Genomic DNA, 18,772 nt, shown 5'->3' with positions numbered 1-18,772 from the left:
CTGCCTTTCAAATAAATAAATAAAATCCTTAAAACAACAACAACAAAAAACCTGGCTCTTGTATTTTGTCTAAAAGGATTCATATACCAGTGCAGTATAACTGCTCAATATTATTTAAACACATAAAGTCCTGTGTGGCATTTATATTGTGCTTTTTGTTATGAGGGTTGGGAGGCAGTACCTGAAGTTTATGCAGGCAATAACTTTAATTAAAGAGCAAACAGAGGCCGGCGCTGCGGCTCACTAGGCTAATCCTCCGCCTTGCGGCGCAGGCACACCGGGTTCTAGTCCTGGTCGGGGTGCCGGATTCTGTCCTGGTTGCCCCTCTTTCAGGCCAGCTCTCTGCTGTGGCCAGGGAGTGCAGTGGAGGATGGCCCAAGTGCTTGGGCCCTGCACCCCATGGGAGACCAGGATAAGTACCAGGCTCCTGCCATCAGATCAGCGCGGTGCGCTGGCCGCAGCATGCTGGCCGCGACGGCCATTGGAGGGTGAACCAACGGCAAAGGAAGACCTTTCTCTCTGTCTCTCTCTCTCACTGTCCACTCTGCCTGTCAAAAAAAAAAAAAAAAAAAAAAAAAAAAAAAAAAAGCAAACAGAAGCAAGTGGTTAAGGTGCTCACATCCCATACCAGACTACCTGGTTTAGATTCTGGCTCCGGTTCCTAAATCCAGCTTCCTGCTAATGTGGCCTCTGGGACTCAGGTGGTTGGGCCCCTGCTGCCCATGTGAGAGACCGGAATGGAGTTACTGGCTCTTGGCTTGTTGTGGGCACTTGGGGGATATACCAGTAGATGGGAGCTCTGGGTCTTCATTTCTGTTTCTCCATCCCTCTCAAATAAGTACGAATTAAAAAATAAAAGATCAATCATCTTACTTGCTTCAGCTTTCACTTTGTCCATTTCAGCCAGCAATGCCACTTCCCGATCCATTAAACTAGGAAAAGATGACAAAGGGAAAAGAAGGTTTGATCAAAAACTCAAGTGCAGAAACGGCACATTATTAACATTGGGAAAGACTGGTAGATTTGATTACTAAAAGTACATTGCACAAAAATGCTAATGACTCACTTTGAACAAAGACCATTTTACGGATTTCCAGCAAGACAGACAGACTCAATTCTCTTTTATTTCTGTGTTATAGTAGACCAGTTGCCAAAAACCCAGGAGTCAAGCATCAGTAGATGGCAGCAGCAAGCTATGTGAGACATTTCTTAGTAAACTGTTCTAAAGCAAAAGTCGCCTGTAGAAACCACTTATTTCCACATATGCACTCACGTAGTCTTTATATTCTGGTCTATAAAATTTGACAGCCTTTCTTCTAACAAGTTTTTGCCAAGTAATTTCCCTGCTAGGGCACAGGAAATCTATCTGTAACTAGAGTTCCTGCACTGTCAACAGCTCAGCACAGTGGTGCCAGGTCCATGGACACTGTAGTCCTCAGAAAGCAGAGCATCCAGAAGAGACAGACACACCAGGCTGTGCTGGGTTCTGACCAGCATCTAACAGTAATCCAGAAAGGGTGGAATTAAGGTTTCCAGCAGGCTTTTTACAGAAAAAGAACACTAAACAGGCCACTGGAATGTTTTCTAGTGCAAATATAAATGGTTTGTAGGCACATAAAGTTTCCATGTCCTTATAGAAGAGCCCATGTCCTTCAACACCAAAGGAAGTAGTAAAGGGCCAGTGTTGTGGCCCAGTGGGTCGAGCCACAGCCTGCAGCGCCAGCAACCCATACTGGAGTGTCAACCTGAATCTTGGCTATACGGCTTCCCATCCAGCTTCCTGCTAATGTTCCCGGGAGGCAGCAGAAGATGACCCAAGTGCTTGAGCCTCAGCTGTTGGAAGCATTTGGGGAATGAATCAGCAGATGTGGAAAATCTCCTTATTGCTCTTTCAAATAAATGAAGAAATAAATCTTTTAAAATATTTAAGGGGCCAGTGTTGTGGCATAGCAGGTTAAGCCACTGCCTGCTGGTGTCCCAGCTTCTCCACTTCCAATCCAGCTCACTGCTATGGCCTGGGAAAGCAGCAGGGGATGGCTCAAGTACGTGGGCCCCTACACCCATGTGGGAGACCCGGAAGAAGCTCTGGGATCCTGGCTTTGACTTGGAAAACTCCCGACTGTTGTGGCCATTTGGGGAGTGAACCAGTAGATAGAAGATCTCTCTCTCTCTCTCTCTCATTCTGCCTTTCAAATAAGTAAAAAATGAATCAATCTAAAAATATTTTAAAAAATAAATAGGTTACCTCATTGTGCAACTTATGGTTGCAAATAATCTTCCTTTCCGTCCATTTCAGTTTGCTTAGTTGTGTGTGTGTGTGTGTGTGTGTATTTTTAAAGATTTATGGATTTATTTGAAAGTCAGAGTTACACACAGAGAGCAGGAAAGACAGAGAAAGAGAGTGAGGTCTTCCATTCACTGGTTCACTCCTCACATGGTCCCAGTGGCTGGAGCTGTGCCAATCCGAAGCCAGGAGCCAGGAGCTTCTTCCCGGTCTCCCAAGCAGTGCAGGGGCCCAAGGACTTGGGCCATCTTAGTTGGGGATATATAATTTAATTATTATAATTTTAATCTTGAATGAACATGAAATGTTCCAATTCTTGAAATTTGGAGTTCACTGTGATTTATCCTTTTGAATGGGACTATAACTACGGCGTTAGTAAGAGTTCCATTCTTGTTTCTGATTGTAAAAGCAGTCACATACACACAAATTCAATTTAGCTCAATACGCAGTTATGTTAGAATAATGCAGTTAATATGGAAACTGTAGTGTGAGGCAAACAAAAATGTGTAAGGCAGGATCATTTCCTCAAAGATCAAAACCCTCTCTAGGGAGCTGCCAGAGAACACAAGTTTGACAATTGCTATGCATGATGTTAATAAACAGACTTACAACTACACAATTTGGACTGGCATATTAATCCCAAAGCACCAGACTGGTGAGAAGATACAACTATTGTGGGGCAGCAGTACTTTGCTAAGAAAGCAGTTCCCAAACCTTGGTAATATTTTGCTCCAAGAACTCTAGCAGCATTTGAAATACCTAAAAGGCAAAACAAAAGCAGAACTGAAACAGGAGCTGCCGGCCTACAGGGTGACGTCACCTCTCTTCTGCGGCCGAGTACCTTAGGATGCAGACACCGTGCCAGCACGTGACAAATTCCGTCTCTGACAAAGCTTGTAAAATATTTATTAAAAGACTTCAACAAATAAGGAAGCTCTCTACAGCTAGCCATCTCTTATGAAAATCGAATGACATATCTAGCATGGAAATAACGCTCTGCACCACCACAGACTTCTTTTTTTTTTTTTTTTTTTTTTTGGACAGGCAGAGTGGACAGTGAGAGAGAGACAGAGAGAGAAAGGTCTTCCTTTTGCCGTTGGTTCACCCTCCAATGGCCGCCGCTGCAGCCGGCGCACCGCGCTGATCCGATGGCAGGAACCAGGATCCAGGTGCTTTTCCTGGTCTCCCATGGGGTGCAGGGCCCAAGCACCTGGGCCATCCTCCACTGCACTCCCTGGCCATAGCAGAGAGCTGGCCTGGAAGAGGGGCAACCGGGACAGAATCCGGCGCCCCAACCGGGACTAGAACCTGGTGTGCCAGCGCCGCAAGGTGGAGGATTAGCCTATTGAGCCACGGCGCCGGCCATCCACCACAGACTTCTCTGTAGCAACGTGAGCTGGCACGCTGTGACATTCCCCCCGTGAGAATGACTACATCTATATAAACCATCTCTGTTTCTTGGCTGACTCACTGGTGACCACAAAACGTTCCCAGGGCAGTGCATGGACAACTATGTGACTCCTCCATTCAAAAATCTAAGTTTGCATTTTCATGCCAGAACAATAAGCAGGTGAGTTCTGCGCTGTGAATGTGTGTGTCAGGTTGCCATCTACCCAAAGTGTCTACTACAGGGTCCTGTGATGTCAGCTCCTTAGATGGGGGAAGCTGGTTAACTGAGACTGTTGGGATACTTTCTTGAAGAAAAACTCAGTTAAATTCTATAATTTCCCATTAAGATGTTAAAATGAATAAATGTTAAACTATTGTAATAATAACTTTTTCACTGAAAGTACATTGTATTGTGATGTTATCATTGACATAGCCATACAATCACCTTACAGAACTATGATATATTTTTAGGTTATTCATGTGCAAACACAGCATTTAGGGGTGATGTATTACTATGTCTGCAACTTCTAAATGGCTACACCAGCACACAGACACAAACACACACACATGTGCACACACACACTTATAATAAAAAGTTGGGAAAATGTGTGCATCACAAGATAAATGGAGAAAACGGCAAGGTTCGAAAGGGAAAAGTAGATTAGGTATAAGGATAGTGTCAGAGACATTTTTTACAATTGAAAATAATAATTGATTGTAACACAGCTTTCTAACAAAAAACTTAAGCTAAAATTTTCCATATTCTCCTGAGCTACATGATAGTCCCAGTCTACACTGGCCAAGAGGTTCAAAGGCACCTATGGTTGAAGCTGTGGTTCTCAATGCCATACCTGTGAGCAGTGAGCCCTCTCAGGGAAGGGTAAAGGCTCACTGGGATGGTCAGACCCTGTCTGTCTCCTCACTTACCCCAAACCTTCAGACACTCAGCTCCTCTCAAGGCTTTCCTGAATGGATAGGCACCATAGCTAGCATCTGGTACTGCTAATGACATTCACCAAACACTGCTAGAATCCCGTTTGAAGATACTATGAAACCTGGCCTTGATCAGCACAGGGAATTTCCACCTCCCTTCTTCAGTCATGAAAGATGGTTTTCAGTGTCTGACCACATTCCTAAGGGAACAGGCTGGCAGCGGGACAGCAGCATCTCCCTTCCTCCAAAGCCATACCTGCTCATCTTATTCTAAAGCCTCTGCATAATGTAGTTGTCAGAACAGCTCTTCCTACAGCTTTACCATTCACATCCCCAACATATACTGTGTCCATCATTTGGAGCAAATCCTTTAATTAATATGTTTAACACGCAGCTATTGATTCCAGCTCTTGCCTTCAGTAATTCCTTGTTAAAAAATTGTAAATTATCATTTGTGTATGGCTGATGCAGTCAAAAAATATTTTTTTTTTTTTTGACAGGCAGAGTGGACAGAGAGAGAGACAGAGAGAGAAAGGTCTTCCTTTGCCGTTGGTTCACCCTCCAATGGCCGCCGCTGCAGCCGGCGCACCGCGCTGATCCGATGGCAGGAACCAGGATCCAGGTGCTTTTCCTGGTCTCCCATGGGGTGCAGGGCCCAAGCACCTGGGCCATCCTCCACTGCACTCCCTGGCCATAGCAGAGAGCTGGCCTGGAAGAGGGGCAACCGGGACAGAATCCGGCGCCCCGACCGGGACTAGAACCCGGTGTGCCGGCGCCGCAAGGTGGAGGATTAGCCTAGTGAGCCACGGCGCCGGCCTTCAAAAAATATTATAATAAAAAAACCTAGCAATTGTACAGTCAATTATTTCAAGGGACAATACTCTAAACCACTCAATAATGTTCTTAGGAAACATTTGTATTTGATTTTACTTGCTTAAAACCTAAAATCTATTTATTCTAATTCCATTAGCCAAGCAAGGCAGAAATTCAAGCAAAGCCAATGCAAATGCCTCTTATTTCCCCCTTTGAAGATGCTTTCCTTTTCCCATATAAAATAACCAAAAGAGGGGTTGATGTTGAGGCTCAATGGGTTAACCACGTCTGCATCGCTGGCATCCCTTGTGGGTTCCACTTCCAGTCTAGCTCCCTGCTAATGCGCCTGGGAAAAGCAGTGGAAGATGGCCCAAGTACTTGAAACCCTGACACCCACGTGGGAGACCTGGAGAAAGCTCCTGGCTCCCAGCTTCCGTCTGGCCCAGCCCTGGCTGTTGAAGCCATTTGGGGAATGAACCACTGGATGGAGATCTTTCTTTCTCTTTCTCTCTTTCCCTCTCTCTCTCTCTCCCTGACTCTGCCTTTCAAATAAAAAATAAATCTTAAAAAAAAAAAAAAAAAGAAGCTAAGAGTATAAGTCACAGTTCTTACGAGGTTCATTTCCAGTGGTCAAAAACAGTTCCACTCTACATTAATCTTAGAGACCACGGGACTTAATAATGGCATTTTATAATATGTTTCAGAAAAAAGAACGAGTAGCAATCTATTACCATGAAGTACACTATTCAAGTTTCCGGTTGCCAGAGAAAAATGGTGCAGGTGTTATACCCACAGTATGAATGGCTGGCCAGATCCTCATTTAAACTGTGGTCTGTCCTTTTAAAATCCTCTCTGGAATTACAGCTCCACTGTCTAAGGCTCCAGAAACAGGGGAGAAATGTGGACAAAGGAGGTAAAGACTGAAGAACAAAGCAAACAGGAACATCAGGTAAGGTGCAGAAGATGGAAGAATGGGTTAATGAAAAAGTATCACTTGATACCAGGTATGACCTTGAACAATTTTTTTTTTAGATTTATTTATTTTATTTATTTGAAAGTCAGAGTTACAGAGAGAGAGAAGGAGAGGCAGAGAGAGAGAAAGAGGTCTTCCATCCGCTGATTCACTCCCCAAATGTCCGCAACAGCTGGAGTTGGGCTGATCCAAAGCCAGGAGCCAGGAGTCTCCTCCAGGTCTCCCATGCAGGTGCAGGGGCCCATGGACTTGGGGCATCTTCTACTGCTTTCCCTGGCCATAGCAGAGAGCTGGATCGGAAGTGAAGCAGCCGGATCTTGAACCAGTGCCCATATGGGATGCCGGCACTGCAGGCGGTGGCTTTACCTGCTACACCACAGTGTCGGCCCCAAACAAATTTTTTTTAATGCTCACCTTTTCTCATCTCTAAAATGAGTGCAATACTACAAATGATACTGTTATTTACATTACAGATGCCGTGCATAAAGCATGCAATGAAAGCTCAGTAAATGACAGCACAATTATTACCTTAACTCCTATATTCCTTTTGATTCCTCAGTTTCAGCAGACTACCTGTTTAGGAAAATGCCTTCATATTAACTCTGCTAAATCATTACACTCTAGACTATCGCCTAGAAATTAAGCAAACAGGCATACAACGCTAAAACGGTGTATGTAGTCAGAAAGAAATGAATCAAAGATAATTTTAAGGGAAGGGAAAAGTTTAAAGTTATATTAAAAATTACATCCTCACTAGATTACAATTATTAAAAATATGTATGAATATAAAGGACACTAGAACATAAAAATTATGGGGCCGGCATTCTGGTACAGTGGGTATAGCCACCAACAGGCAGAGCCGGAGATTAAAGGATAGCAAGAAGCTTATTGTCCATTAAAACGCAACTACAAGATACCAGAAAATACTATCCAACTTTGACCCTACAGCTAAATTAGCGTGAGTTATGGGATTAGAAACAATCAACTTCTGGTGGGCTTACATAGTGAGTGAGTCAGATCTGAATTTGTTATTTTGGAACACTAGTGCTTGGGCAGCGGTTGGAGTCCTGGGGGCTCTACTTCTGATCCAGCTCCTTGCTGATGTGCTTGAGAAAGCAGAAGATGGCCCAAGTACTTGGGCTCCTCCACCCACATGGGAGACCCAGAAGCAGCTCCTGGCTCCTGGCTTCAGTCTGGCCCAGTCCTGCCTGCTGCAGGCATCTGGGGAGTGAATCAGTGGATTAAAAGATCTCTCTCTTTTTCCCCCCAAAGACTTATTTATCTGAAAGTGACCGAGACAGATGGAGAGAGAGGTATCTTCCATCCACTGAGATGTGACCAAAGAAGAATGGCTTTGCCCTCTTGAATTACAAAATCAAAGGAACACTTACGGTTTTATTTTTCTGAGCTTAAAAAATACTCTCACGAGCTCAGTCAAAATCCTGGTCCTCCCTCATTCTAACGTTCTTCCATAATGAGTAAGTCCCTTAGTCCCCAAGCCCTCCGCAGTGAGGTTTCTCTGACACACAGTCTGTGAGCTGAGGAGCAAATAACGTATGTGGAAGGTGCCAACAGTCTCCAGCCTTCACAAGCTCCTGTGGGGAAGCAAGCCCTCCATGGCAACAGATGAAGACCCACAGGTAATTGGTTCAGAATACATGGGTTCAAATATTGGCTCTGCAACTTAGGCAAACTGCTACTAAAACTCAAATCTCTCTTTTTTTTTTTTTTTTAAACAAATTAAAAATATGTGGGACCTGTGTTGTAGCACAGGAAGGTTAAGCCACTGCTTGCAATGCCTGCATACCACATGGGAGTACCAGTTCAAGTCCCATCTTTCTGCTAATGTGCCTGGGAAAGCAGATGATGACACAGGTACTTGGGCCCCTGCCACCCACATGGGAAATCCAGATGGAATTTCTGGTTCTTGGCTTTGGTCTGGACCAGCCCTGGTTATTGCAGCCATTTGGGGAGTGAACCAGCAAATGGAAGATCTCTTTTTCTCTCTGTCTCTCCCTCCCTCTCTTTCTCTCTGTAACTCTGTCTTTCAAATAAATAAATAATCTTTAATAAAATCTATTTTTAATTAAAAATACTCACTTTGCAGGCAAGAAATCAGAATAAATAAGTTAATATAACTGAACATGTTCTGTAAACTGGAAAGTACCCTTCATACATTATCATTTTCACAGATGGCTAAGGAATTAAATTTTAAATCAAAGAACATCAAGAATCATAGAGGCAAGTAGTAACAGAATTAAGACCAAAGTATCAATCATTAAAAAAACTGGAAGGAAGTCCAGAACATCAGTGCTATGTACATTTTGACAATGCAGTGCTACATTAGCATATTCCTTTATTTCTTTCCATTTTAACACTTTTGAAGGTACTTCGGTTCACAAAATGATTTTTAAGCTTTTTGCAACTCTATATAATTTTTTTTTTTTTTTTTTTTTTTTTTTGGACAGGCAGAGTGAACAGTGAGAGAGAGAGACAGAGAGAAAGGTCTTCCTTTTCCATTGGTTCACCCCCCCAAAGGCCACTGCGGCTGGTGAGCTGCTGCTGACGCACCGTGCTGATCCGAAGCCAGGAGCCAGGTTCTTCTCCTGGTCTCCTAAGTGGGTGCAGGGCCCAAGCACTTGGGCCATCCTCCACTATACTCCCGGGCCACAGCAGAGAGCTGGACTGGAAGAGGAGCAACCGGGACAGAATCTGGCGCCCCAACAGAGACTAGAACCCAGTGTGCCGGCGCCGCAGGCGGAGGATTAGCCTATTGAGCCGTGGCGCCAGCCCTATATAATTTTTTTTTTCAAAATGCACCCCCAGCAGGGGAGGTAGGGGCTTTAAGATTTATTTATTTGAAAGAGTTACAGAGAGAGATAGAGACAGAGAGAGAGGTCTCCCATCCACTGGTTCCCTGCCCAGATGCCCACAACGGCCAGAGCTACACCGATCCAAAGCCAGGAGTCAGGAGCTTCTTCTGGGTCTTCCATGTGGGTGCAGGGCCCCAAGCATTTGGGCCACCTTCTATTGCTTTCTAGGCCATAGCAGAGAGCTGGATTGGAAGAGGAGCAGCCAGGACTCGAACTGGTGCCCATATGGGATGCTGGCGCTTCGGGCCAGGGCTTTAACCTACTGTGCCACAGTGCTGACCCCTCCATATGATCTTTACATTTAAGGACTTAAAAGTATTGGTAAGCCTGATTTTACATAAGAAAATAAAATCTCAAATAAAAGGGTCAGTGAAGAATCAGCCATGAAAAATTTCAAACCACACCACAGATTTATGACTTTATGTGTTGTGTAAGCTCAATTTATTGACAGTCTTTCTCTTACCTAATTCTATTAATAAATATCTTTTGATTTTCATAAAATTGAAATTTTTCTTTTTATTTAAAAGGGGCTGATTCCTGCTAATGCACCTGAGGAAGCAGTGGTTGGGTCCTTGCCACCTACGTAGGTGGAGACCTGGCTGTTGCAGCCACTTGGGGAGTAACCAGAAGACAGAGGCTCTCTGTGTCTCTCCCTCTTGTTCTCTATTGCTCTGCCTTTCAAATAAACACATCTTAATAAAAGGGCAGCTGAGTGGCGTGGCTGTGGGCCTCTCCCACCAACACACTCCCAGGCCCTTCACAGGCCCCGGGCTCTCGCTCCTGTTCACACTCTGCCAACTGCAGTCAACAGCTCCAACCATGTACAGCAGACAAATTTGATCAATTAAAAAGAAAAGTAAACGTGGTTAGAGAGATAATTATTACTAAGGCACCAATAAGAACAGATTTTGAATACTGGAAAGTTTCTGATGTTACCTCCCCACAGATAGGTGTCAACTTTTATATGGTATCCAAGTGAAAGGAGCTATCCATATAATTTCCCTAGTGCCCTGGCGGGGTAATGTAATCTTGGGCTGCAAATCTGTTAGAACTCTGCTTGTTTTTGATATTATAACCAACCCAAAAGTGGCTTCCTAAGTGACATTAACTCCAAGCTCTGGTTTGGTGCCAGAGTTAGTTCACCTGCCAATTACATCTCGAAGTAACAACTACAAAGAACATTGAAATAAGGCAGTTTAAAAACCCCATCGGCCAAAGAGAAGGGCTTCACACCCAGCAGGAGAGGCAGGTAATCTCCTTCCTCACGTTAAATCGACTGGCTTGATACTCCTGCTAATCAGTCCTAAACACACAGTTCCAGGTAGGAAACCATTTCGTTTGTCATTTATTGAAGGAGGCTCCTTCTGCTCAGGTTCCAAGCCAGCAGGAACTCACAAATCTCTTCCTCGGAATGGTGTTTCTTGGATCAGGTTTGTTCTGAGTAGATTTACTTATTGATTTGAAAGGCAGAGTTACAAAAGGAGGCAGAGACAGAGAGACAGACAGAATCTTTCATCTGCTGCTTTACTCCCCAAATAGCCACAACAGCAAGGGCTGGGCCAGGCCAAAGCCAGAAGCCTGGAATTCCATCTGGTCTCCCACATGGGCGCAGGGTCCCAAGGACTTGGGCCATCTTCTGCTGTTTTCCCAGGTACATTAGCAGGGAACTGGATCAGAAGTAGAGTAGCCAGGACTTGAATTGGTGCCCCTTTAGGAGGCCAGTGTCATGGGAGGCAGCTCAACCTGCTGTGCCACAATAAAGGCACCTAATTTGGTTCTTAAGTCTCTCCCATTTTCAGAAAAATCTTTTATAAAATGCAAATGCTCTCCAGAGAGGAGCTATGGTTTAAATAGCAGTTACCACCTTACCATCTATCCAAGAGTTAAGAAATGAATGTTTAGCTTAGCGGTTAAAATGTCCCAAATAGAGTACCTGAATTCAAAAAAGAGTTATGGCTCCTGACTCTGGCATCCTGCTAACGCACAACCTGGGAGGCAGCAGATGATGATGGTTCAAGTAGGCTACCCATGTGGGAGACCTGGATTGCAGGCCTGACTTCCAGTCCAGCTTCAGCAGCTGCGGGCATTTGAACAGTGAACCAGCAGATGGGAGATTTCTCTCTCTCTCAAATAAATAAATAAATAAAATTTTAAAAAGACAGAGAGGTCTTCCATCTGCTGGTTCACTCCAGAAAATGGCTACAACGGCTACAGCTGGTCTGATCTAAAGCCAAGAGCCTGAAGCTTCCTCCAGGTCTCCCATGTAGCTCCAGGGTTCCAAGCACTTGCGTCAACTTCCGCTGCTTTCCCAGGCCATCAGCAGGGAGCTGGATCAGAAGTGGAGCAGCTGAACTCGAACCGTGCTCATATGGGATGCTGGCGCCGCAGGTGGAGGCTTAACCTATTAAGCCACAGCGCCGGTCCCATAAATAAAAATTTTAACAATATATCTAACAGTTAAAAACAGCCTTGCCGTTATAGGAAACAGAATATATTTCTCTCTCAAAAAGATTCTATAGTCAAGGCCGGCGCCGTGGCTCACTAGGCTAATCCTCCGCCTAGCGGCGCCGGCACACCAGGTTCTAGTCCCGGTCGGGGCGCCGGATTCTGTCCCGGTTGCCCCTCTTCCAGGCCAGCCCTCTGCTGTGGCCAGGGAGTGCAGTGGAGGATGGCCCAGGTGCTTGGGCCCTGCACCCCATGGGAGACCAGGAAAAGCACCTGGCTCCTGGCTCCTGCCATCGGATCAGTGCGGTGCGCCGGCCACAGCGCACCGGCCGCAGCGGCCATTGGAGGGTGAACCAACGGCAAAGGAAGACCTTTCTCTCTGTCTCTCTCACTGTCCACTCTGCCTGTCAAAAAAAAAAAAAAGATTCTATAGTCAAATACATTTGAGAAACACCCATAATATAGCTTTCTATACAATTCATGATGTACATTAGCATTAAAAAGGCACTGAAAGGTGGTATTGTGGGGCAGTGGTTAAACTGCTATTTGTTATCTGCAATCCATATAGGAGCATGGGGATTCAAGCTCTCTCACCTCAGCTAATGCACACCCTGGGAAGAAGCAGCAGGTGATGGCTCAAGTACTTGGTTCACCATCCATTAACGTAGGAGACCTGGATAGAGTTCTGGGACCCTGGCTTTAGTCTGGCCCAGTCCCAGCTCTTGCAGGCATTTGGGAATGAATCAGTAGATGGAAGACCTCTTTCTCTCTCTTTCAAATAAATGAAAATAAATAAAAAACAACTTTAAAGCCTCTGAGAAGTCCAGCAGAAAATTTTAAAAAGTATTTTCAGGGCCGGTGCCGTGGCTCAATAGGCTAATCCTCCGCCTTGCGGCGCCAGCACACCAGGTTCTAGTTCCGGTCGGGGCACCGGATTCTGTCCCAGTTGCCCCTCTTCCAGGCCAGCTCTCTGCTGTGGCCCAGGAATGCAGTGGAGGATGGTCCAAGTCCTTGGCCCTGCACCTGCATGGGAGACCAGGATAAGTACCTGGCTCCTGCCATCGGATCAGCGCGATGCGCCAGCCGCAGTGCGCCGGCCGCGGCGGCCATTGGAGGGTGAACCAACGGCAAAGGAAGACCTTTCTCTCTGTCTCTCTCTCTCACTGTCTACTCTGCCTGTCAAAAAAAAAAAAAAAAAAAAAAGTAAATCAATGGTTAATGATAGAGCACAGAAGAGACCTCTGGGGTGAGGGGCATTAGGAGGGCTGAAAGGACGCAGGAAGGCAAAGCTACCTCTTTCCTACTTTGTAATTGTTAAAAATGTCACAAGGTGGGCGCTGTGACAGAGTACGTTAATCAGCACCTGGGATGCCTGCCTCTCATCCTGGAGTGCCTGGGATGGAGTCCCATCTCTGCTTCCAGTCCAGCTTCCTGCTAATGTGCCTAGGGGACAACAAATGATGGCCCAAGTTATTGGGTCCTTGCCACCCACATGGGAGATCTGGACAGAGTTCCTGGCTCCTGGCTGTTGTTGGCATCTGGGGAGTGAACCAGCAGATGGAAGATCTCTTTCTCGGACTTCTCTCTCTGTCACTTTGCCTTTCAAATACATCTATACATACATCTTAAAACAAAATATCATGTCATTTGTTATGGACCCCCGATTAAAAAAAGACCCTAAAGTAAAGACTGTATTATCTACTCTATAATTATTTGTCCTTTCCAAATTATACTCATTTCTAAAGTTTCATGTGTTCTCTGTACCACTCATTCCCACGTTGTGACCAAAAAATCAAAAAAAAAAAAGAAAAAAAAAAGGAGAGAGGGAGAGGGAGGGAGGGAGAGAGAGAGAGAGAGAGAGAGAGAGAAAGAACAAACAGAAAGGGGCAGGTATTTTGCCTAGCACTTAAGTCACTGCTTGGGATACCTGTATCCCACATCTCATAGGTGCCTGGTTCAAGTCCTGGCTCCTCCACTTCCAATCCAGCTTCCTGCTAATAGACATCATGGGAGGCAACAGGTAATGGCTCAAGTATTTGGGTCCCTGCCACCCATGTGGGAGACCTGGAGGGAGCTCTAGGCTCCTTGGCTGTTGCAGGCATTTAGGGAGTGAACTAGAGGAAGGAAACAACCTCCCTCTATATGTTCCTGTCTTTTTCTGCCTTTCAAATAAAACAAAAATAAGTCAGTGAATAACAACAACAACCTAGAAAGTCTAAAAAAAAAAAGAGAAGCTGAAAGCTAGATATTTCACAGGATTCAGACCTGTCTCCACTATGAAGAGTCGTTTGAAACTGGGAATTAAATGACTTGATGAATGGCTAGCCATCTTTATAAACGATCATTTTTGTGTTACTGTTATCAACTGCAGTTTAACTTACCAGCTCTGCAATTCAGCAAAAGCTTGCTTCATTTTCTTAATGGAAGCATCCATCTCTTCTTTAACTACAACTCGATATCGCGCAAGAGATACTGTGCAGCGCTGGAGGTCTTTTACTGATTTTTCAATATTGGAACCTTGGGAAAAAAACTCAAGAATTAATAAGAAAGAACACAATCTGACAGTTGAAGTGGAATGCCACATGGAATATGACTGCTTCCTCAGTGACCACCCTCCTCACAAAAATCTGACATCTCCATAGGTTTTCAAAAAAATAAGCATCCTGGTCAAGATGCAGGAACAAAAGTTGGATTTATCCTCCTCTCTTAAACAACTGAAACATACACATACAATATATGAAACTGGTTTTCAGACAATGGACAACACTTAGCACTTTTCCTCTAAGAAAACAAATAAATGAATGAGGCAACTGCCCCAACCTACTGCTTCAAGAGCCTCTCCAAGCTGCAAGGCAAACAAAAAATCCTGAAGTGAACCTGACAGTCTCATTGAATCCTGGGGACAGACAGAGCACGCAGAGCCAAGGCAGACAGAGTCCTGCAGAGAGCTATAGAAAGATGAGAACTCTGCACAGAGACCTACTGAAGATTCTAGTATTTGTAGTACTCAAACGGGAGAGAACCACTGGAAAGGAACAGGCAAGAGAATTTACAGAGCTCACCCAGGCCAGGGATCTGTGTCACACCAGCCAGAGCATAAAGACCCCCCAACAGTGGGGCACCACAAAGGGTACTGCCTCAGTAGTCAGGCAAACTTAGCCTCTCTAATTCCACTGAACAAACCTTAAAGGCAAGTCCCAAACTGTTCTCATAAAATGGAGTCCAAGAGTAAATCACAAGAATATTTAAAGAAATTTTAAAGGTGGGCATTTGGCACAGTGCTTAAGACATGACTCGGAATGCCCACATCCAATACCAGAGTGCCTGGCTTTGAGCCTCAGCTTCATTTACAATTCCAGCTTCCTGTAGATGTGCACCCTGGGAGGAAGCAAGTGATAGCTCAAGTACTTGGGTCCCTCCCACCCACACAGGAAACCCATATAGAGTTCCAGGCTCCTGGTTTTCGCCTGGCCCAGCCCTGACTGTTGTGGGCATTTAGGAAGTGAACCAGTGGATGGAAGATCTCTGTCTGTCTCTTCTCTCTGCCTTTAAGATAAATAAAAATATTTAACAACAAACAAAGCAAAATTCATAGCCAACAAAAAATTATCAAGAAAATAAATGGAAAAATATGATCCATACTGAAAAATCAACCCAGCAGAAACATGTAGATATGACACATATGGGGGCCGGCACTGTGGTGTAGCAGGTACAGCCACCACCTGCAGTGCCGGCATCCCACATGGGTGCTGGTTTGAGTCCTGGCTGCTTCACTTCTGATCCAGCTCTCTGCTATGGCATGGGAAAGCAGTAGAAGATGACCCAAGTCCTTGGGCACCTGCAGCCATGTGGGAGACCTGGAAGAAGTTCCTGGCTCCTGGCTTTGGACTGGCACAGCCCTGGGCGTTGCAGCCATCTGGGGAGTGAACCAGCGGATCGAAGACCTCACTGTGTCTCTGCCTCTCTGTAATTTTGCCTTTCAAATAAATAAATAAATCTTTAAAAAAAAATGACGCAGATAACAGAATTAAGAAGATAAAAAATCAAAACCATAGTTAAAAATACCATATGTTTAAGAAGGCAGAGGGCAGCCTCAGCCTGTTAAGGAAAGACGGAGAAGATAGTTCACAAGACGCCAAACGGGATCCAGAGAGAAAGCAAACAGTATCTCAAATGAAAAACACACCACATGGATTTTAATAGTAGACCAGAAACACCAAATGGGAAAAAAATTAATGAATTTGAAGATAGTAATTTAAAAATTACCCAAAATGAAATGTAACACACAGAAAAAAAGACTTTAACAACAGCAACAAATTATATGAATATGTCCCAAGCTGTCAAAACTCTCTAGACAACAGAATTTAATAGAATAATCCTCCCTATGGAGTTATAAAGTTCTCATTCTATAGTGTAGCCCTTAAGCACTATATGGTATGTGGAAAAGACAGCATTGCAAAAGGTGAAACACATTTACTTCCTAACACATTTTAACCAGTTTCTCAGTTTTCTACCTTTCTATTCACTGATGCCAAAGTTATCCATACAACTGTTGGAAGCTCAGGTCTAAAAAGCCCACAATTATGAAAAGATGCACCTTATCAAGTTTTAAATTTAAATTCTTCCTTACACCAACTTGACTTCTTTCATAAGTGGCCTAAAGGCTTTCAAGCCTTGTGATTATCCTTCCTTTTATTTTTGCTTGACTAGGTATTTTCAGGCTTGCTGGTCTGCTACAAGCTGAGGGTTAGTATAGGATAGGTTCACTAATTAAAATTTAGCTCAGGTGGGTTAAATAATTCAATAAAGAGCCGCAGGTTACAAGTGTTCTTTACATTTCTGTTTCATTTGCTCAGTGAAGAGGAGCAGATCACCACACTTATATGTATGAAACTCAGAGAGACTATTAATCTCTATTTAATTATTGGCTTTTATTTAAATGAATACTATTATTTAAAAAAAAACAAGGCAGAGCTGGTGTGGGGCACAGCAGGTTAAGCCACTGCGTGTGATGCCTACGTCCCATACTGGAGTGCCAGTTGGAGGCCTGGCTACTCTGCCTCGGATCCAGCTTCCTGCTAGGCGCCTGGGAGGCAGCAGGCGATGGCTCAATCAAGTACTTGAGTTCCTGACACCCATGTGGGAGACCTGGCTCCTGGCTTTGGCATGGTCCAGCCCTGACTGTTGTGGGCTTTGGGGAATGAACCAGTAGATGGAAGATCTCTGTCTCTCTGCCTTTCAAATAAATCAATAAATCTTAAACAACAACAAAGAGCTACCATTAGCCAATGTTAAGCACTTAGAAAATGATCTTTTTAAAACCTATAGTCTGTTAGACATCAGTGAGAACATGTGGTTGTAAAAATATCTCTTTGAAAAGTCACTAAAAAAGGTAAAGCCACAGCCTGCTACACAGGCATCCCATGTGGGCACTGGTTCAAGTCCTGGCTGCTCCACTTCTGACCCAGATCCCTGCTAATGGCCTGGGAAAGCAGCAGAGGATGGCCCAAGAGTTTGGGCCCCTATACCCACATAGAGACAGGGAAGTAGCTCTTGGCTCCTGACTAGCCCAGCTCCAACCGTTGTGGCCATTTGGGGAGTGAACCAGCAGATGGAAGATCTTTCACTCTCTGTCTCTCCCTCTCTCTAACTCTGCCTCTTAAATAAATAAATAAATAAATCTTAAAAAAAAAAAAAAGTCACGTCAGGGGCCAGTACTGTGGCATAGCAGTTAAGCCACCTGTGATGCCAGCATCCCAAATGGGCACTGGTTTGTGTCCCTCTACTTCTGATCCAGCTCCCTGCTAATGGCCTGGGAAGAGCAGTGGAAGATGGCCTAAGTGTTTGGGTCCCTGCCACCTACTTGGGAAGAAGCTCCTGGCTTCAGTCTGGCCCCGCCTGAGCTGTTGCAGTCATCTGAGGAGTGAACCAGTGGATGGAAGATCTCTCCTTTTTTGTCTCTCCCTCTCTCTTTGTAACTCTGACTTTCAAATAAATAAATTTTTTTTTTTAAAAAAGTCATGTTAGAGATGGGAGACTTCTTACTAGTTCAATGAACTGGAAATAAAAATGAAGGAAACAGCACAAACATTGCAGTAAAGCAAATAAAGTAAATAGGCTGTCTTAACCGGAGAGTCATCCTCACAGGAGAGTTTGACTTCTAACTCACAACAGGGTCCCTGTAGCTGTAACAAGACTATTCCGTACACACTCCAGCTGGGTATACAGAGGCAGGAGGGGTAGGGAGTCACTGCCTGGAAAACAGAAAAGGTACCTGATACCCTTCTGAAACCTTATCAGGGACAACAGGAAATCTGCCCTTTTTAGACAAAACCACAGGTTTTTTATTCTTTCTTACGGAGGTCTCTGACTTACCCAGCTTTTTACTGGTGGAAGAAACTGGAACATCTTCCATCCCCAGAGCTGAAACCTGAGGCCCGCTGGTGGATCTGGAGGCACCTCTGGCAGCATTCTTGGCCTGCTGAGAGCTCTGAGTGGGGTGCAGGATCAAAGGCTTACACTCAGAATCAGAGACCCCATTCTCCAGCATGGATCCTGTCCAAGGAAAAGGACAGTGTTTTAGAGCATAATGAAGGGGTGAGTCAACTCAACAGTTAAGCACACAAACAAGTAAAACCATGTCTCTTAATAATTGTGACAGCGCAGAACTGAGATCAAAATCAGCACGGTGTGGCTGTTGGTAGTTTCTGGCTTAGCCCTGCTAGGCACCCAAAGGAAGAAAAGCCAAGCATGTGGCCGACCCACATTCACACAATGAGCTCACTCCTGTATCTCAGAGCTTCCTTCTAGCTTGCACTATGTAGCTCTGGCACAAGATAGCAGAAACAGCACCACCAATTTCTCTGGATTCCTTAAGTTATGTTGAACAAAAAGGAGCTTCACACTGTTTCAGGGAAAAAAGAATCATAAAAGCTTCATGGGGTAGAGAAAGAGAAAAGAAATAAGAAGAAAGCTATCTCAGAAAAAAATAGAAGCCACTAGTCATCATTGGCTTATCTGAGGTCAGGGTAGGTGCAATATTTTTCTTTTTTATGTGTGTGA

General features: G+C 44.6%; 1 protein-coding gene across 10 annotated transcripts in view; it reads right to left on the bottom strand.

Moving 5' to 3' along the window:
* The window catches only part of SPATS2 (spermatogenesis associated serine rich 2), a 138,673-nt gene that overhangs the window by 12,661 nt on the left and 107,240 nt on the right, over positions 1-18,772 (bottom strand). For all 10 annotated transcript variants that reach the window (XM_051845440.2, XM_017341834.3, XM_070052194.1 and 7 more), the window contains 3 exons: positions 18,086-18,265; positions 14,092-14,227; positions 874-932 (listed from right to left, as the gene is read on the bottom strand). In XM_051845440.2, coding sequence (XP_051701400.1) covers positions 874-932; positions 14,092-14,227; positions 18,086-18,265 — 375 coding nt within the window. The remainder of the gene's footprint in view (positions 1-873; positions 933-14,091; positions 14,228-18,085; positions 18,266-18,772) is intronic.

This window comes from Oryctolagus cuniculus, chromosome 11 (assembly GCF_964237555.1).
Source record: "Oryctolagus cuniculus chromosome 11, mOryCun1.1, whole genome shotgun sequence".
Lineage (NCBI taxonomy): Eukaryota > Metazoa > Chordata > Mammalia > Lagomorpha > Leporidae > Oryctolagus > Oryctolagus cuniculus.
Note: the sequence above shows the minus strand (reverse complement) of the source record. Positions and strands in the feature narration are given on the sequence as shown.